The 21,578-nt window shown below is 45.2% G+C and overlaps 1 protein-coding gene across 1 annotated transcript in view; it reads left to right on the top strand.

Annotated features, from left to right (window-relative positions):
• Positions 1-21,578, top strand: part of Klb (klotho beta) — a 35,713-nt gene that overhangs the window by 9,060 nt on the left and 5,075 nt on the right. Inside the window, exons 2-4 of the mRNA XM_057773145.1 lie at positions 11,213-11,723; positions 15,132-15,400; positions 18,432-19,575. Of these exons, the coding sequence (XP_057629128.1) occupies positions 11,213-11,723; positions 15,132-15,400; positions 18,432-19,575 (1,924 nt within the window). The remainder of the gene's footprint in view (positions 1-11,212; positions 11,724-15,131; positions 15,401-18,431; positions 19,576-21,578) is intronic.

The raw sequence follows: 21,578 nt of genomic DNA on the forward strand, positions 1-21,578 counted from the left end.
TGCCTGTAATCTTGGCACTTAGGAACTAGAGGCAGGAGGATCAAGAGTTCAAGATTAATTGCTGCAAAGTTAGCTTGAGCTCCATGAGACCCTGTCTCAAAAAGTCAAATAAATAAAGTTTTTAAAGGCAAACAAATAAACAAAGTAAGGCACAACTCCCGCAGAGGGGCTGGAGAGGTTGCTGTGTGGCTCAGAGCACACACTGCTCTGCAGAGGACTGAGTGCGGAAGCTACAGCTCCCTGTGACTCCAGTTGGACCCCACGCCCTCTTCTGGCCTCCCCACACACATATGACATGCTCACACACAAGCAGACACATACACATAAGTACAAAGAAAATAAACCTTAACATTTTTCAAGTGAAGCCGTGTGGTGGTGGCGCACGCCTTTAATCCCAGCACTCGGGAGGCAGAGGCAGGCGGATCTCTGGGAGTTCGAGGCCAGCCTGGTCTACAAGAGCTAGTTCCGGGACGGGCACCAAAGCTACAGAGAAACCCTGTCTCGAAAAACCAAAAAAAAAAAAAAAAATTTCAAGTGAACAAGGCTCTGTCTGGGTTTGAGTCTCAGCATCCCCCACCCCCCAAAAAAAGCTTTTAAAAATAGCCCGAGTTGTAAAAGCCAAGTGTCAATGAGCGTTCATCATGCTCTCCTATTTCGCTTGTTTTGTTCTTTGTTTCTCACGACAGGGTTTCTCTGTAGCTGTGGAGCCTGTCCTGGAACTAGCTCTTGTAGACCCGGCTGGCCTCGAACTCACAGAGATCCGCCTGCCTCTGCCTCCCGAGTGCTGGGATTAAAGACGTGCACCACCACTGCCCGGCCATGCTCTTCTACTTTTGTGTTCATGATTTTCACAAGCAAAAATAAAAATAAGGGCTGGAGAGATGGCTCAGCGGTTAAGAGCACTGCCTGCTCTTCCAAAGGTTCTGAGTTCAATTCCCAGCAACCACATGGTGGCTCACAACCATCTGTAATGAGGTCTGGTGCCCTCTTCTGGACTTCAGGCAGACACGCAGAAAGAATATTGTATACATAATAAATAAATATTTTAAAAAAATAAAAATAAATAAAAATAAAACAAGACAGCAAATACTTAAAAATCCTAGCGGGTCTCTAACCTTGAAAGCATGAGCTCAGCCCCCTACTTTCCACAGGGTGGAAAGAGAGAGTCAACACCTACAAACTGTCTTCTGCGTGCACTGCGACAAATGGTATCCCCACACACAATAAATCTTAAAGATGTAGTCAAAACTTAAAAAATAAAAGTAAAAAGAATAGAAAATAGCTGGAGTGGTTGTAATCTCAGCACCTGGAAATCTGAGGAGGTTCCAGAGTTGGAGACCAGCAGGATATGTTAAGATCTTGTCTCAAAATGCAAAAGGAAAGGAAACTGTCTTTATAGTGCTTGTTTTTAAGGTGTTGTCGGAATTCTTAAGCAAAAGTTAGTGTTAAAACCACAAAACAATGTTGAGAAATGAATCCCATGGCTTATCCATGTCCCTTGGCCCACATACTGCCCAAGCTTCTGTCTGGAATGTCAGAAGACTGAAGGTTTCTAAGATGCACTAACGTACATTAAAAGTCACCTCTCAGTCTTCCAGCCAATGCCCCGCCAACAGTATCCTGAAAATTACAACTAGTGTCCAAGGGAAGGGCAGGGGAGGCTTTTGGGTGCCCCTTTCTTCACTTTGTGCCTGATTCCTTTGAGGCAGGGGGTCTCACTGAAGCCGCAAGCCCAGCAGTCCTTGTCTCTGCCCCCACAGCACTGTGCTTGTGTGGACCACACCCAGGTTGCCGTCTCCTTCACACTGGGACTAAACTCAGGTCCTCCTGGTTGTGCAGTAAGTGTGTTCTTAACTACTGAGCAGTCTTGGCAACTTCAACGGGAGGCTTTTTGAGGTCTTATACATATCGAGGTAAATCTTCAAAGATTGGAAGAAATAAATTTTTTTTGGAAAAAAAATTTCGAAAGCTCCTTTGGGAAAGTTGTACGATCGATATTGTTAATACAGGCAAAATTAAGATTTGCTGCAATTGGAACTAAAAGACTAATATGTTTTTAGCTACCAGATCCATGAACTAGTTAGCCCATGGCTAACATGTTTTTATTTATTTATATGCTTACAAGCCAGAAGAGGGTGTCAGAATCCCTGGAACTCAAGTCGCAGTTATGAGCCTACATGCAAGCGCTGGAAATCAAGAGCAGACAGTGCTCTTAGCCTCGGAGTCTTCTTCTCTCTGGTCATAACATATTTCATTTTATTTTTGAGACAGGGTCTCTCGCTGTATTCCTTGCTGTCCTAGAAGTCTCTATGTAGATCAGGCTGGCCTCAGATTCACAGATCCTCCTGTCTCTGCCTCCTGAGTGCTAGGGTTAAAGATTAGCCCTGGGACTGGAGAGATGGCTCAGAGAATAAGAGCAGTTAGTGTTCTTCCTAGAGATCCTGAGTTCAATTCCCAGCAATCACATGGCAGTTCACAACCACCTCTAATAAGATCTGTTGCCCTCTTCTGGTGTGCAGGCAAACATGCAGGCAAAATACTGTATACAAAATAATAAACCTTAAAAAAAAAAGATTAGCCCTAACATAATTTTAAAATAGTATTTTTCATTTGTCTTTATAATGTTAATTGTATTTGCTCAAAATTTTAGTGTCCCATTGAGGGGATATTAGACCCCTACCAATATTATTTAGACTTCAAGCAAATTAGTTAATACAGTTATAATTAGTTAATATAATTCATTTAATTATTTAATGCCACAGGTCTTTTTTTTTTAAATATTTATTTATTATGTGTACAATATCCTGTCTGCATGTATGCCTGCAGGCCAGAAGAGGGTACCAGATCTCATTACAGATGGTTGTGAGCCACCATGTGGTTGCTGGGAATTGAACTCAGGACCTTTGGAAGAGCAGGTAATGCTCTTAACCACTGAGCCATCTCTCCAGCCCCACAGGTCTTACATTATAATCACACACACACACACACACACACACACACACACACAATTTTTATCCTTTTGAGACAAATTCTTGGTGTGTAGCTCTGGGAGGCCTGAAACCCATAGAGATCCTTCTGCCTCTGTCTCCAGAGTACTAAGATTAAGGGCGTGCACCACCATCCCCAAATGCACTTGATTTATTTATTTTTTCTCCATGGTATTTATTGAGCTCTACATTTTTTTCGGCTCCCCTCCCTCCCTCTCCCTTTCCCCTTTTAACCCTCCCCCAAGGTCCCCATGCTCCCAATTTACTCAGGAGATCTTGTCCTTTTTTTGTTTTGTTTTGTTTTTCGAGACAGGGTTTCTCTGTGGTTTTGGAGCCTGTCCTGGAACTAGCTCTTGTAGACCAGGCTGGTCTCGAACTCACAGAGATCCGCCTGCCTCTACCTCCCAAGTGCTGGGATTAAAGGCGTGCGCCACCACCGCCCGGCCAGATCTTGTCTTTTTTATACTTTCTACTTTCCATGTAGATTATAGTTATGTAAGTCTCTCTTAGTGTCCGTATTGTTGTCTAAATTCTCTGGGATTGTGGTTTGTAGGCTAAACTTTATTTAATTTTAATAAAATGTAGGAAATGCTAATCTGACACCTTTTTTTGTTGTTGTTCTTGTTTTGAGACAGGGTTTCTCTGTATAACTTTGGAGCCTGTACTGGAACTCTCTTTGTAGAGCATACTGGCCTCAAACTCACGGAGATTCTCCTGTTCCTGAGTGCTGGGATTAAAGGTGTGTGCTACCACCTCCAGCATGACAAACTTAAAATAGTAATCTTGAAGCATGATGGCTTAGTGGCCAAAAAACACTTGCCCTCAAGACTGACAACCTGAGTTCAATCCCCAGATCACAGTGGAAGGAGAGAACAGGAACTGAAGGTTGCCCTCTGACCTCCTGCTCGGGCTGTGACTTGTAGGCTCCCCCACCCTCAAATCAGAAAAGGAAGAGAAGGCCGGGCGGTGGTGGCACACGCCTTTAATCCCGGCACTCGGGAGGCAGAGGCAGGCGGATCTCTGTGATTTGAGGCCAGCCTGGTCTACAAGAGCTAGTTCCAGGACAGGAACCAAAAAGCTACAGAGAGGGGCTGGAGAGATGGCTCAGAGGTTAAGAGCATTGCCTGCTCTTCCAAAGGTCCTGAGTTCAATTCCTGGCAACCACATGGTGGCTCACAACCATCTGTAATGAGGTCTGGTGCCCTCTTCTGGCCTGCAGACATACACACAGATAGAATATTGTATACATAATAAATAAATAAATATTTTAAAAAAAAGGTACGGAGAAACCCTGTCTCAAAAAATAAAAGAAAAAAAAGAAAAGGAAGAGAAGGCGAGGAGGGGAGGGAAGGACGAACAGAGGGACGGAAGGAAAAGGAAGAGAAGAGAAAAAAAGAATGACTGGCATTTTTCCCCTCCACCGTGTGGTTTCCACGGATTGAACTCAGCTAGGCAAACTGGCTACAAGCACCCCATTCCCCAGCCTTTTAAATTTTCTTTTGTCGCATTTATTGTTTGAAACAGGGTTTCTCTATGAAGGTGAGACTGACTTCCAACCCCCAATCCTCCTGCCTCTGCCTCCCGAGTGCTGGAATTTTGGGTTTGTGTTTCCATGCCTGGCTTCATTATTCTTTGAGATACTTCTAATCAAATTTAAATAAGTGATAGAACTGCTTGGGGAAAATTTCCAAAGATGGTTTCTACAACCATAACACCCTGCTATTTCTAAGAGTCACAGACTCAGAGAGTTAAAAATGGCAGTCTGAAACCTTCAAGAGAATAATATTTACTTTTTCTAACTACTGAGTAGAAAAAGTTAAACTTCAGTGAATGATTAACAAGAGTTTCGATAAATGTAATTATAAATGATTATAGAATAACTTTGCAGTCTGGTCTAAACAGCTTTGAACACTCTCATACATGAAGAATACACCAGCCAGAGTAAAAATTACTACAAGTCATAGAAATGGGAACAAATGGTTTGAAAACATGACTTGAGGAGTACCGCTCTATGTACTAGATCATTTACGATGAAATGTTGGAGAAAAAAAAAAACCTTCCACATTAGGGTAAGTGTGGGACACGCTTTGATCCCAGCACTAGGGGGGCAGAGGCAGGAAGATCTCTGTGAGTTAGAGGCCTGCATGGTCCTCAAATCGAGTTCCAGGCCAGCCAAGACTTCAGAGTGATACCCTGTCTCAAAACAAACAAGAACAATTAAAAAAAAAAAAAAGTCCGTAGACACACACGGGCTTTCGGAGAGGTGACTAGGGGGCAAGAACGCTTGCTTTGCAAGCATGAGATTCTGAGCTCGCATTCCAGCGCCAAGTGAAAAGCCAGGCGTGGCTGTGCTGGTGCCTGTAACCTCAGTACTATTGGGGGTGAAGGCTGGAAAATCACTGGGGTTTCCCGGTCACCAGCCTACCTTCCGGTTCAGTGAGATGGAAGTGAGGGTTTCTAGGCAAGGCTTTCACCAACTGCGGGGCATCTACAGCCCTCTGTCTTCTCTGCCACAGTCCTGCGGGGGAAGGGGTAGTTTCAGCTCACTCCAACAAGGGAAGCCACTAAGGACTCGGAGAGGGACATGATTTGGCAAGCTCATAAACCTCAGTAACAGCAGAGCCAGAAGCAGAACCCAGATTTCTTGCGTTCAAAACCAGGGTCATTTCCCCAGTGAGGATGTAAGTGAAGGACATGATCATATCATGCTCAAGGATAATTTCCCTGCAAACAAAGCTGCCCAAGTCTGGTGGCAGATGATCAGAGAACACGCGTACCAGTGGCAAAATCGGGGAAGTGATTTGGAAATATTTGAAGCAGTTCTAAGAATTAGGCTGTCCAGGGCTGGTGAGATGGCTCAGTGAGTAAAGGCATCTGCCGCCAAGCCTGGTGACCTGAGTTCAATCCCCAGGACCCACTTGGTGGAAAGAGAGCATGGGCAGCTGCAAGTTGTCTTCTGACCCATGTGATTGTTCACACACACACTTAGGCACCTGTGCACACACACAACCCACACACAAATAAATAAATAAATGTCACTTGTCTGTCCAGATCCCCTAGAACTGGAGTTATACATGGCTGAGAACCACTACATTGTACCGGCAATTAACCTGAGTCCTTTGGAAAAGCAGCCAGTGCTCATAACGTTTGAGCCATCGCTCTAGTTTCAATAAACATAATTTTTATACTAAAAATGGTCAGCTGGTCATTGGTGGCTCACACCTTTAATCCCAGCACTTGGGAGGCAGAGGCAGGCGGATCTCTGTGAGTCTGGAGCCAGTTTGGTCTACAGAGTGAGTTCCTGGACAGTTCCTGGCTTCACAGAGAAACCCTGTTTCAAAACAAACAAACAAACAAAAAAAGTCAATCTGTTCCTGTCACTGACAGGAAAGAATTTGAATAAATTAAAAACTGCATTCCCAAAGTCAGTTACTTACGACAGGTATAAAAGAAAACCAAGCTGATGTCTATCAAAAGACAGAGCTGACCAAGCAAGTACTATGTCCTCAAATCCGGAACTTTCAAGTGTTGAGATAATTATCGAGACTACAACACAGAAAATGTTTAAACTGAAGTTAGCTGGGAAATACCTTCTAAAAGGTGGCATTAAAATATCTTCTAAGCCGGGCGGTGGTGGCGCACGCCTTTAATCCCAGCACTTGGGAGGCAGAGGCAGGTGGATCTCTGTGAGTTCGAGACCAGCCTGGTCTACAAGAGCTAGTTCCAGGACAGGCTCCAAAACCACAGAGAAACCCTGTCTCGAAAAACCAAAAAAAAAAAAAACCAAAAAAAAAAAAAACTAAAATATCTTCTAAATGTTTTCACAAAAACATGAAAATGTTTTGTTATGTTATGGAGACATTTATTTTTCTGTTTGCTTCTTAATTTCTTGAGCAAGAACCTCTCTACATAGTGAGGCCAGGCCTGAACTCACTATGCAGCCAAAACTGGCCTCAAACTTACATTCATCCTCCTGCCTCAAGCTTCCAGAGTGCTGAGATTATAGGTGTGTGTCCCCACATGTAGTGACTGTGATATTTTAAAGTAAACTTTAAGTTTTAAGTTTGTTCTCTACTCAATAAATAGCTTTCATAATCAATAAAATTACAAACCTCATGAAGGTATTTCAACCAACATGTGACTGAAATCTGAGAGATTTGGAAAATGGACTTTCTATTTTTTCTTTTATTATTATTATTATTATTGAGATAGGGCTTCACTATGTAGGCCTGGCTCACCTGGAACTCTCTACACAGACCAGGCTGGCCTTGAACCCACAAATATCCACCTGTCTCTGCTTCCCAAGATCTGGGATTAAAGGCATGCACAATCTCGTCTGTCCCTGGAAACTTGAATATCTTTTATTTCTTCGGTTTCATGCCTGTAAACAAACTATCCTGATCATACCATCCATTCTCCATCTCCTCCATTCCACTCCCCCCAACAGGTGGAGTAACTTTTCAAAGGACAGGGGTCCCCGAATGCCCTCAAACGATGGCAGGTTCACCATCCTTCCCACCAGTAACCCTCCATGGCATTCTGGCCCTTAACACACCTCTGTTTTATTATCTTATTTCTTTCTATCCGCCCATTGAATTTATCAACCTAGACTTCTGAAGAAATCAAAAAGATCAGCCTGTTGGACGTGGGAGGGACCTGAATATAGATGAGATTTTGGGATTCCTACTGTCTCTCAAGGGTACTGAGTCCCAAGAGCTGGCTTTAACACAAAAGGCAGATAGGTTCCTGTCGAGCTACTGAGTCTAAAGAACAAAGGTTGACACACTCTTCGATCAATCATTCCAAAGGTAGATGGCCTTGGACAAGAATAGAAGGTAACCTTGGAAAACCACAGGAGGTTGTGCAAGGGTCCTGGCTGCAGCCCTTTTGCGTCGTGCAACAGATCCTGCATACCGTCCATCTGAACATCTGCAAGATTCGGGTCAAATTGACCATCTTGGGGCAAAACTTTTCCCTGTTATTTGACAAACAGTCAAGTCATACCATAAGAACTGCTTGGAGAGCCTCCCCCATTTTGTCTAGTGAGACGCGTCTTTGCCAGCAGTCAGAGCAAAGATAATCTGAGATACCTTGATAGCTTATACAAACAGCAGAGAGGGAGTAAGACACTGGGTGAAGCACGAAGGTCACCTTGGGCTATGACAACGTGTGTACCAGAAATCCAGGTTGCAAACACGTGGCAAAAGTGCAAACTATTGCCTTCTAAGCTGCCCTGGTTCCTATTTTAATGCTGATGTAACCGAGATTTTAACACAATTTAAGGCACATTTCCTATAATCACCTAGTTAATAGAGGGTTATTTTTAAAGAGACTCGCTTCCCTGTCCGTCCCTGATAGGCTGGTTAATTTCTGTTAGTTTCTCTTTCACTTTTTTATTTAGTGGGGAGAGGTGTGTGTATGTGAGGGGTGTGAGTGCTACAACGCACATGTAAGATCAGAAAATACCTTTCAAGAGCTGGTTCTCCCCTTCATACGTGTAGCCCAGGTGAACCTTGAACTGCTGATTCTCCTGCCTCTACCTCCCAAGTGCTGGGATTGCAGGTGTGCACCCCCACACTTGACTCTGGCTAATTCCTGTTTGGAGCATGTTCACGCATTCTCCCTGCAGTGCTGGTGGCAATCCTGTGAGTGAGCTGGCTCACCAACGGCCCGGCTCTCACACTTGTGCGGTGTTCTCCTTACTGTCCACATCTGGGGTGCACAATTCTGAAGGGAACTGACAGTTGCTGTGTGTTCTAAGTATGAAAGTACGGAATTGCCGAAATACTAAGTGACCACAATCAGGGTAGGACATCCCCTCTGGAGCCTACCATTCACAGCCATAAAGAAAGCAGTCCTCAGAACTTTCCACAGGAAAAAAAAAAGAAAGAAAGAAAGAAAAAAAAAATCAAGAAAAAAGGCTGGGCGATGGTGGCGCACGCCTTTAATCCCAGCACTTGGGAGGTAGAGGCAGGTGGATCTTTGTGAGTTCAAGACCAGCCTGGTCTACAAGAGCTAGTTCCAGGACAAGCTCCAAAACCACAGAGAAACCCTGTCTTGAAAAAGCAAAAAAAAAAAAAAAAAAAAAAAAAAAAAGAACTTTCCACAGAGATTCAGAGATTCTAGCCTCCGAATCGCTCAGGAAGGTGGGGCTTCAGACCATTCTTTGATTGTTTCACACAATATATTTTAATATTCTTTCCCACCTCCCAACTCCTCCCAGGTCCCTCTCCCACCCAACATCATTTCTGTTCTTTCTCTCTCTTAAAAAACAAAAACTAAAAAGAAATTCACTATAAAAACAAAACAAACCATGGAATTCAAATTGTTTTGGCCAACTTCTGAGCACGGGACTTGCATGAAAGTGAGGTTGGTATACCCACTGTGACTCCACAGAAGAAAACGGCTTTCCTCCTCCCAGCATCTGTTATTTACAAATGGCTGCTTGACTGGAATGGGACTTTGGTCCCCGCTCCTCCTCCATCATGAGACTCTGTTCTGGCTTCATCTTGTGCTGGTCACAGTCTCTGAGTTCGCGGTAACCAGCACAGACCCGCAACTGGATGAGGTAGAAAGTGACAGACTTTGGAGTACTCAGCCCTAAAAGGGATGTCTTTATCACACACACACACACACACACACACACACACACACACACACACACTCAAGGCTCCCGGATCTATGCAGAAGAGGGGCCATGAAAGTTGGAAGAGTCAGAGATGGTAGACAATTGTAAGGACACAGCATTTTCCAGACACAAAAGGCAGATACACATATGAACTTCAGAGACTGCAGTCGAGACCATTTAAAGCAGCCTGCCTTGGTCTTCACTGGCCTAGCAGAAACTATGACCTCAGTCTGCAAGCAAGACAGGAGGTTAGAGTTTAAGACCTTATCTGAGACAAAAACATTCATAAAGATTCTTGTGCTTGGTGGCCCAAGCCACTAATTCCAGGAGCGGCAGAGATAGGCAGATCTCTATGAATTTGAGACCAGCATGGTCTACATAGTGAGTTCTGGGACAGCCAAAGCTACATAGTGAGATTCTGTCTCAAAAATAAATAAATAATAAATAAATAAATAAATAAAAAGTAAACTAAACCCTGGAGTTGCCTATGGCAGTTCACACCTATAAATAACCCCAGTATTTATAGGTTGAAATATGAGAATTGTGGTTTGGAGTCTAGCCTGGGGTCCATTGTGCAACCTAGTCTCAGAAGAAAGGACATCAGGATGAGTTGAACATTTAAGTGCTAAATTATTCCAGGATCTTACAATGAAAATTCAGAGAGAAGAGTGATGGCTTAAAGGTTAAGAGCACGGGCTGCTCTCCCAGAGGTCCTGAGTTCAATTCCCAGCAACCACATAGTGGCTCACAACCATCTGTAACGAGATCTGGGGCCCTCTTCTGGTGTGCAGGCACGAAACTGTATACATAATAAATAAATAACATCTTTTAAAATGGAAAAAAAGAATGAAAGAAAGAAGACACAGAGAGGAAGGGGGCGGGATGGTGAGTAAGGACCCATTGCTGAGGTGATGTCTCAAAATGGCTTCCTCTAGAAAGTTCTCCAGAAAATAGTTTCAATTAGCTTTTTGCTGTTGTTGTTTTGTTTTGTTGTTTTGTTTTTCGAGACAGGGTTTCTCTGTAGCTTTGGAGCCTGTCCTGGAACTAGTTTTTATAGACTAGGCTGGCCTCGAACTCACAGAAATCCACCTGCCTCTCGAGTGCTGGGATTAAAGGCGTGCACCACCACTGTCTGGCGGTTCTAAAGTTATGTACAGTGTTAATTCAACCCTCGCACCATCCCTTCGTGAACTCTATTGTTACTCATTTACAGACTATGCAGCCTGCCCTGTCCTGGACGTCTACGGCAGGACCAAAAGGAGGGCTGAGGGGATATCTCAGTCAGCAAGCTGCCTGCCACACAAGCACGAGTACCTAAATTTAACTTCCAGAGCTCGTGGAAAAGCTGGGTGTTGGGGCCGTCCAAACGGCTCAGCGGGTAAATAAGCTTGCGGCCCAGCCTAATGGCTTGAATTTGTTCTCCAAGACCGGCACCGTGGAAGGAGAAAACCAGCTCCCCAAGGTTGTCCTCTCTGACCAGGGCATGTTTGCCTTGGCGTGTGCACGAAAACACATGCACGCATGTTAATAACTGTTCCGGATTTGCTAACTGTGTCACAGCCCCCGTGAAACCCGATGATGTTTTCTTTCCCACCAGGCTCATGCGAAGGCGTGGCATAGCTACGACGAAAACTTCCGCCCCCATCAGAAGGGCTGGCTGTCCATTACCTTGGGGTCCCACTGGATGGAACCAAACCGAACAGAAAACATGGAGGATGTACTCAACTGCCAGCACTCCATGGCTTCCGTGCTGGGATGGTTCGCCAACCCCATCCACGGGGACGGCGACTACCCTGAGTACATGAGGACGATGGTCGGCATGCCCGTGCTCTCTGAGGCAGAGAAGGAGGAGGTGAGGGGCACGGCTGACTTCTTTGCCTTTTCTTTCGGGCCTAACAATTTCAGGCCCTCGAACATGGTGAACGCAGTGAAAATGGGACAAAACGTGTCGCTCAACTTAAGACAGGTGCTGAACTGGATTAAGCTAGAATATGACAACCCTCGGATCTTGATTTCAGAGAATGGCTGGTTCACAGATAGTTATATAAAGACAGAGGACACCACAGCCATCTACATGATGAAGAATTTCCTCAACCAGGTTCTTCAAGGTTGGTTGCACTTTGGCTCAGTTTGTAATAAGTTTATGTGTATATATGTTTGCTTGTGTGAGTGTGTATACCACGTGTGCACAGGAGCTCCTGGAGGCCAGAGGAGGGAGTCAGACGGCATGGAGCTGCAGTTATAGAACAAGTGCAGGCCCTCAGGAAGGGCTGCAAGCATCTGTAACTGCTGAGCTAGGGGTTTTTGTTTAAGGTTACCACGGATATGTCATTATTAATGTTGGTTTTCTACTGTTCAATACTGACCAAAATTTGTGACAGGGTTTCTCTGTGTAACAGTCCTAGCTGTCTTAGAACGAGCTCTTGTAGACCAGGCTGGCCTCGAACTCCCAGAGATTCACCTGCCTCTGCCTCCCAAGTGCTGGGATTAAAGGTGTACGACATCATCGCGGGTAGTGAAATCAGGTCCTTTTTGTCTTGACCTGATTGAACAATGAAAGTTCTACAAAGCCGAGCCTTCCCTACTCTCTTGGAGATTTCTTCCTACTTAAACGTCACCTAGTTCCCTACTCAGGCAGCGACACCTACAGGCCAAAGGAAAAGATGAGGCCAAAGACTGCTCAGGCTGTGTCCCCATCAGAGCCGGACTCCATTCCACCTGAATATAATTCCTGTGGCTCTTTCTCCAGCTAGACAGTGCTTTTTAGAAGTTATAAGTATTGGAGCAAAGGAATGGGTAAAGTACCTGCTACGCAAGCAAGAGGACCCCTAGCAGCCACGTAGACAGCTGGGTGCAGGATTGGTGAGATGGCTCAGCCAGTAAAGGCAATCGCCTCACCACGTCAGATCCCTGAGTTCAATCCTGGGCTCACCTGCGTTCAACAAGCTGTCTTCACACATGCATGCATCCATCCACACACACGTACTACACACACACACACACACACACACACACACACACATCTTCCACCACAATACATAAAGTATAACTTAAACAAGTACTAAATGCGGAGAGAAATCCCAGCTCCTGCAGGAAAAGAGGCTTCAGGAAGGGTTTTCAGAACGTGCAAGTCCTGGGGCTGGAGAGATGGCTCAGTGGTTAAGAGCACTGACTGCTCTTCCAGAGGTTCAATTCCCAGCAACCACATGATACGGTAGTTTACAACCATATAGTGGGATCTGATGCCCTCTTCTGGCATAAAGGAGTACTTGCAATACAGCACTCATATACATAAAATACATAAATAGATCTTTAAAGAGAGAGATTTTTTTTTTTACAAGAGAGAGTTTTTTTTTTTTTAAGAGAGAGATTTTTAATAGATATTTGAAGAGAGAGAAGGGGGAGTGGCGCATGCCTTTAGTCCCAGCAAAGTGGACCTCTGTGAGTTTGAGGCCAGCCTGGTCTATAGAGTGAGTTCAAGGACAGCCAGGACTGTTACACAGAGAAACCCTGTCCAAAAAATAAAATAAATAAAAAAATCCCTCTCCTGGTTTCACTGCAAAAAGGGACAGCATGAAACACAGCCACACCACCCAGTCCTGAGCCATATAAACATGGTGACCTTCACAGGACACTACCTACAGGTCAAGTGCAAAAAGGTGTCTGTCTATTCCACCCTTCCTCACCACACCACACCACACCACAGTGGGACCAGAGTGCGGCTGTTGAAACACATTTGTCTCTTTGGAATTTTTTGTCATGGTTTTATACTTTTCTTTCAAAAAAGAGTTTTCTACCTTTTAGAAAAGCAATGTTGATGGCAAAGCCCCATGCAGAAATGAGGTATTTCGGTGAGAGAAACAAAAGGGGTTTGTTCTGTTTTGTTTTGTTTTGTTTTTTTAAGTGATTCAGTCAGGGGGTGGTGGTGGCGCATGCCTTTAATCCCAGCATTCTGGAGACAGAGACCGACAGATCTTGTGAGTTCGAGGCCAGCCTGATCTACAGAGCAAGTTCCAGGACAGCCAAGGATACACAGAGAAAGGAAGGAAGGAAGGAAGGAAGGAAGGAAGGAAGGAAGGAAGGAAGGAAGGAAGGAAGGAAGGAAGGAAGGAAGGAAGGAAGGAAGGAAGGAAGGAAGGAAGGAAGGAAAATGAGATGGCTCAGAGGCTGCTCTTACAGAGGACTTGGTTTCCCAGCACCCACGTGGCAGCTCACAACTGTTTCTAACTCCAGTTCCAGAGGGTTTGATGCCCTCTTCTGGCTCCCATGGGTACAGACACATAGGTAGTTCACAGATACACATGCAGGCAAAACACTCCTGAGCATGAAATATAACACAAATAATAAAAACTCTAAAAATGTTTCGGGCAAATTTCAGTTTTTATTTTAGACCAGGCTGACCTTGAACTCACAGAGTGCTGGGATCAAAGGTTCCATAGTTCATTTTTAGCCAACCAGAGTTTTAAAGCTGGAAACGTCCTTAGAGATCATCTTCTCCAGTGATTTCTGTTTACAGATAGGAAACTGCCATTTGAAGCCTTGCCCAATAGCTCCCTGTCAGAGACACAGCAGGACCTGGCCTTGGGCCCACTGCCCTTCAGCCCAGCCACTTCTCACCCCACTTCTCTGCCTTCCATGCCTCCCGCCTGCAGCTGCTTATGTTCATCCTGAGAGCTGGTATTTCAGTCCCTGAAGGACAGTTTCACAGACTGGACAGTGGGGCACAAACAGGAACCCGCCCAAACTCAGAATGAGGAACTCTAAGTCACTAGTAAACATCACATCCCAAAAGGCTATGAAACCTCCATGCCCCGTGCCCCAAGACACATATCTGCACACTAAATATCTCCTATTTCCTCCTCTTTTTTTTTTTTTTTTTTTTTTTTAATTTGAGACAGAGTTTTACTATGTAGCTCTGGCTGACCTGGAATTCAATATGTAGGCCAAGTTAACCTTGAACTCTGAGATTTTGCCCATCTCTGCTTCTTGAGTGTTGAGATTAAAAGATTAAAGGCATGTACCATCATACCCTACTAAACTACATGATTAAATCTTTTTTGTATTTTTTCAAGACAGGATTTTTCTGTAGCTTTGGAGCCTGTCCTGGAACTAGCTCTTGTAGCCGGGGCTGGCCTCAAACTCACAGAGATCCGCCTGCCTCTGCCTCCTGCCGCTCGGTTAAAATTTTTTTAGCTATCAGAAATGTTTTTAATGAGGTCCTTCCACTGTCATTCATCTGTGTAGGGAGGGTACAGTGTTTATTTTGTGTGTGGTGTCCGTGGAGATCAGAGAACAACCTTCAGGACTCAGGTCTCTCCTTCCACCACGCAGCTCTGACTTAAGTTGTCAAGCTTTGTATTAGATCCCTTTACTGACGTAGCCATTTTGCTAGCTCCAAACCAACAATTTTTTTTTGTTTGATTTAAAAGGCCTGCTATTAGGACAAGTGTTGCTTGTGTCATGAACTAAAATGCTTAGCCCTCTGAAGACCCCTGCTCTTCCTTTTCTCCATGCAGCCCTGAAGTTCGATGACATTCAAGTGTTTGGCTACACGGCCTGGTCCCTCCTGGATGGCTTTGAATGGCAGGATGCCTACACTACTCGCCGAGGGCTGTTTTATGTGGACTTTAATAGTGAGCAGAAAGAAAGGAGGCCCAAGTCCTCGGCGCATTACTACAGACAGATCATACGAGACAACGGTTTCCCTTTGAAAGAGTCCGTGCCAGACATGCGGGGGCAGTTTCCCTGTGACTTCTCCTGGGGAGTCACTGAGTCTGTTCTTAAGGTAAATTAACCACACGCTAGGGGAGAGGGTATACAAAATGTTTTTACAAATGTTACGGGTTCAGATGTTTTGCTTGCATATATATCTGTGTGCCTGTGCTCATAGATCCAGAAGAGGGCACTGGATCGTGGACCAGGCTGGCCTTGAACTCAGAGACCCACCTGCCTCTGTCTCCCGGGGGCTGGGATTAAAGGCGTGTGTCTGGAGACACAGATAGTTATGAACACACATTGCAGGTGCTCTGAAACACTGGTCAGTGCTCTCAACTGCTGAGACTCTCCAGCCCTGAGTTGGGATTTAAAACTTGATTACACTGAATTGTAGGTGTCTGTGGTGCAGATCGTGGCACACGTGGAAGTCAGAGGACAAACTGTGGAGTTAGCTCCTGCCCCTCTACCTTTACATGGGTGCGAGGGATTGAGCTCAGGGCACCAGGTTTACTCAATAAGTGCTTTGCCCACTGAGTCATCTCCCCAGCCTGAACCCTCTAGTTTTTACTGGTGTATGCTAATTATACAAACTAGTGTTTCAGCACCCCCGCTTCACACGTATATAAAACACACTCTGGTCATGGTCACCTTCATGTTACATCCTTTACCCTCCTACTGGCCTCTTCCTTTGGGGGTGCCTCACCTTTATGTGGTCTCTGAGCAGATAACCACGTGCACTGTCTACAGCTCGGGCTTTCTGGGGCTCTGTAAAGTGCAGGGCAATTCTTTTGATCTTGCCCTTTTTTTGTGGCAAAATTGCCTTTTATAAACATCTTTTCAATAGCACTGGGATGTTCTGAATTTTTAAAACACGAGCTGGCCTTAGCTGGGAAGACTGCTCAGGTAATTGGTTATACGCAGATTGAACTCCATGCCCACATGATCAATGTTCTCTCAGTTTAATGTTCTAGATAACTGGTTGGCAGATGGTAAGAGGGCAGTGATAGGACTTTGTAATTAGACTATGAAAGATGACACATGAGAAAACAATTAGAAGGAAAATATTTACCAAAGGTTAATTATCGGTTTTCATGGTGCATTTAAATTCAGTCGGGGCGAGGGAGGGGGAGTACTTTAATGAAAGCACAGAATTTTTCCTTGCTCTAATTAATCTTGAATTTGGAAATGTTTTTCTTACATCTTTTGTTTTATTTTATTAGTTTTTTGAGACAGAGTTTCTCTGTGTAGCCCTGGCTGTCCTGGAACTCAATCCAAGTCACCTTACCTTTGGACAATGGTTTTCAGTAGAGACCCCACCTTCCGAGAGCATCATCTGGTTCCCACAGTGCGTCTGGGAAGTGGGTGACACAGGACCATCCCCATATGATTGTGTAGTCCAAGCTCAAAGAGAAAAATTCAAGATTGAGGTTCTAGCTCAGTCAGTACAGTACCTGCCCAGCACACTCAGGGCCCTGAGGTTTTTTTGTTTTACTTTTTTATTGTTTTTTATTGACTCTACACTTTTCTCTGCTCCCCTCCCTGCCTCTCCCTGCCCACCTTCAACCCTCCCCCAAGATCCCCCATGCTCCCAATTTACTCAGGAGATCTTGTCTTTTTCTACTTCGCATGTAGATTAGATCTATGTAAGTCTCTCTTAGTGTCCTCATTGCTGTCTAAATTCTCTGGGATTGTGGTTTGTAGGCTGGCTTTCTTTGCTTTATGTTTAAAAACCACCTATGAGTGAGTACATGTGATAATTGTCTTTCTGTGTCTGGGTTACCTCACTCAAAATAATGTTTTCTAGCTCCATCCATTTTCCTGCAAAATTCAAGCTGTTGTTATTTTTTTCTGCTGTGTAGTACTCTATTGTGTAAATGTACCACATTTTCCTTATCCATTCTTCGGCCGAGGGACATTTAGGTTGTTTCCAGGTTCTGGCTATGACAAACAATGCTGCAATGAACATGGTTGAGCACATGTCCTGAGGCACGATTGAGCATCCTTTGGATATATACCCAAAAGTGGTATTACTGGGTCTTGAGGAAGTTTTATCATGAGCATCACACTAACTAGGTGTACTCCCAGCACTTGGGAATGGAGACAAAAGATGCAGGAGCTCCAGGTCATCCTAGGGTGCTTATTATATTAGGCTTAAGGCTAGCCCTGGGCTGTATGAGCCAACACACACACGGGGGGGGGGGGGCAGGGAGAGGAGAACATCCCACACTCTGCTGCTGAGTAGTGCTATGCTCACAGACACATGGTGGAGGAGATACTGAATAAAAATGGGATATCTTTGAACCTTCCTTCCTTTTTTTTTTTTTTTAAATTTTTGGAAGGTAGAAAGATAAGGCCCTTTCTCCCATATTACCAACAGAGCATCCAGAACTCAGAAACCATTATGAAGTTATGTATTTTATCTTGTAGTCTCTGCTATATAGCCTCGGCTGGCCTCAAACTCATAGTAATCCTCCTGCTTCAGCCTCTTGAGAGCTGAGATTATAGATATGACCACTACTCTAGGTTATCACTTGGTCTTTTCAAACAAGAACTACTGAGAGTTGTAGCCACTACATGCAAGGGGTCACTGCCTGCTGTCACCCTACACACACACACACACGCGCGCGCACCTGGCCTCTTTCAGGGATGCTCTCGCTCACCCGGCCTCCTCTGAATGCAAGTGCTGCTCTCTGACTCTTTATAACCCCATTTTTACCTTTGTCATCAGCTTACAACAGTGCCTTCGACTGAGGGCACCCAGCCAATTTCCTGATTCACTTGCACACCACCACATGAGATGCTATATAACCTGGATTTGTGGGTCAAATGAGCTGGAAAATGGCCCCTTAGGCTTTTCTCAAACAACCGTCCTTCCCCTGCTCTGTGTGGTTCCTGGTCTCCCTGGAGATTTGAAGGACCAGAATCAGGCCCTTTCTCCTTTATTACCAACAGAACAGTCAGAGCACAGAGACAATTATGGACAAAAGTTATTTATTGCATCTTGCCGTGAGAGGCTTTCAAAGACTCAGTTCTCATCTGAGGGGCGGGATATGCTAGGAGCCACACTTGATTTACCTGAATGCATTTGTTGTTTTCCACAGCCAGAGTTTATGGTTTCCTCCCCCCAGTTTACCGACCCTCACCTGTATGTGTGGAATGCCACGGGTAACAGACTGCTACATCGCGTGGAAGGAGTAAGGCTAAAAACAAGACCATCCCAGTGCACAGATTATGTGAGCATCAAAAAGCGAGTGGAGATGTTGGCCAAAATGAAAGTCACCCACTACCAGTTTGCTCTGGACTGGGCCTCTGTCCTTCCCACTGGCAACCTGTCTGAAGTTAATAGACAAGTGCTGAGGTACTATAGGTGTGTGGTGAGCGAAGGACTGAAGCTGGGTGTCTCCCCCATGGTGACGTTGTACCACCCCACCCACTCCCATCTAGGCCTTCCAGAGCCACTCCGGAGCAGTGGGGGTTGGCTAAACACATACACTGCCAAGGCCTTCCAGGACTATGCGGGGCTGTGCTTCCGGGAACTGGGAGACTTGGTGAAGCTCTGGATCACCATCAACGAGCCTAATAGGCTGAGTGACATGTACAACCGCACGAGTAATGACACCTACCGTGCAGCCCACAACCTGATGATCGCCCATGCCCAGGTCTGGCGCCTCTACGACAGGCAGTATAGGCCGGTCCAGCGTGGGGCTGTGTCGCTGTCTCTACATTCTGACTGGGCCGAACCTGCCAACCCCTATGTGGACTCACACTGGAAGGCAGCCGAGCGCTTCCTCCAGTTTGAGATCGCCTGGTTCGCAGATCCGCTCTTCAAGACTGGGGACTACCCATTGGCCATGAAGGAGTACATCGCCTCCAAGAACCAGCGAGGGCTGTCCAGCTCAGTCCTGCCGCGCTTCACCCCGGAGGAGAGCAGACTGGTGAAGGGCACCATTGACTTCTATGCGCTGAACCACTTCACTACTAGGTTCGTGATACATAAGCAGCTGAACAGTAGCCGCTCTGTTGCGGACAGGGACGTCCAGTTCCTGCAGGACATCACCCGCCTCAGCTCGCCCAGTCGCCTGGCTGTAACACCCTGGGGAGCTCGCAAGCTGCTTGGGTGGATCCGGAGGAACTACGGGGACAAGGATATCTACATCACAGCCAATGGCATCGATGACCTGGCTCTGGAGAATGATCGGATCCGAAAGTACTACTTGGAGAAATATGTCCAGGAGGCTCTGAAAGGTGAGGTTTGGGGAGCTCACACACAGAGAGGTGGGAGGGGATAAGGACTGACAGCAGTGAGACGCTGGGAGCCAAGATCACCAGCAACTCAGATTTGTGGTTCCCGACTGACTCCTGTCCATTGGATTTCCCTCTTATAATGGGCCTTTATTATTGAATCTTTATTTATTTTTTCTTTTTTGTGAGACAGTCTCTTTAGTCCTGATCATATATCAGAACCAGCTGTGTAGACTAGGCTGGCCTCAAACTCACAGAGATACACCTGCCTCTGCCTACCGAGTGTTGGAATTAAAGGAGTATGCCACCGTGCCCAGCATAATTTTCAATTTTTTCATTATTAATGTTTCTTAGGGTCTAACTAAGACCCAAGGCCAGGCTGACCCCTATCCTCTTGCCTCAGCCTTCCAAGTGGTGGGATTACAAGACTAACCTACCACATCTACACTTTTATAAAGTGCCATAAACTCATTATGGAAAATTTGGAAAGCATTTATTTTCCCTAAATAACACCTCACTCTCACTTCCCAAGAAAAGTACAGTCAATGTTAGACTATGTCCAGTGAGCTTCCTAGATATTGTTAATACAACTGAACTCAGGCTATCATCCTTGCACATACACCTTGTTCACTTGCTTGGGGAGTTGAACCCAGGTTCCATTTGACTACACTAAAAAGCTACATCCCCATATCCCTAACTTTTCTATTTTCGTGGAGCTGGGAATTTAACCAAGGACCTCATGCATACTCTACCACTGACCTACAACCCCAGCCCCCAACTTTGTGGTGCTGGGGTTCAAATCCAGGACTTTTTTGTTTTTCGAGACAGGGTTTCTCTGTGGCTTTGGAGCCTGTCCTGGAACTAGCTCTGTAGATCAGGCTGGCCTCAGACTCACAGAGATCCGCCTGCCTCTGCCTCTCGAGTGCTGGGATTAAAGGCGTGCGCCACCAAAGCCCAGCCCCAGGGCTTTCTTTATGTGTGCTAAACCACCAATCTACCACGGAAGCACAAAACAGCCGTGTAGTTGTTTTTTCTTTCAAGACAGGCTGGCCATAAAATCCTGCTCTCCAGTGTGTGTTGCCTCCACGAGGCTGCAAGCTAGTGTAACCGCTCCTGCCCCACTTTTTAAAACATTAGATGTGTGTCACATCATTAAAACTCTTACAAATGTTAATGGATGCTTATGTCCATTATTTATGCTTAATTAAAGATATCTTCATATATTCAATGTCGGAGACCAGCTTCGACAAAAATACCACTTACCAGGGTGGGGGCATGGGAATCAGAAAACTAGGAAAGAGGATGAAGACACAAGTGAAAACAGTAAAGCAGAAACATAGGACAGTGCCGGAGGGAGCTCAAATGACTATGAATCCACCGCGTTTAATTATCCCAATACAGCAGGGGGGAAGACAAAAGACCGCTTTAACATGGTACAAAACACAACTACAACAGTTACCTGCTTCAATACTTTGAGACATCAAACAATTAATTCATGAGAAAACATTCTGCTGTTTAGGCAGTGAACCCACCCTAGACTAAGTATCCTGAAGGCAGCCACTCCCAAGGGTAAGCCTCCTATTAGGAGCAGAAGTACGCTTGAATACCCTGACCATTGGTCAGGTGGAGTAGATCTAGCTGTATGGGCCATCTTAATGTCAAAATGACTAAGGAACTACACACTAGGTCAGGATGTTGTTGTCAACAATTCTGAGCAACTTCAAACTCTCTGACCTCCAGACAAGGTGAAATAGGCTTGCATTTTGGGGCCTCCACAATTCAACCATTCTTTAGTTGGGAATATCACCTCACTGAAAAACTTATCTTTGTACAGAAATGTCATTTCTAATTACCTAAGACTGCCAAATATATAAAAATGAGCAGATTAGAATCAATAAACAAGACTGGGGACATAGTTGACAGTGTTTTTTTTCACATACAGAAAGTCCTGGGCTAGATCCCTAACATATATGAGCCAGGCATGGTGGCAAAACCAGGTAACCCCA

Source organism: Chionomys nivalis, chromosome 6 (genome assembly GCF_950005125.1).
Source record: "Chionomys nivalis chromosome 6, mChiNiv1.1, whole genome shotgun sequence".
Taxonomy (NCBI): Eukaryota; Metazoa; Chordata; class Mammalia; order Rodentia; family Cricetidae; genus Chionomys; species Chionomys nivalis.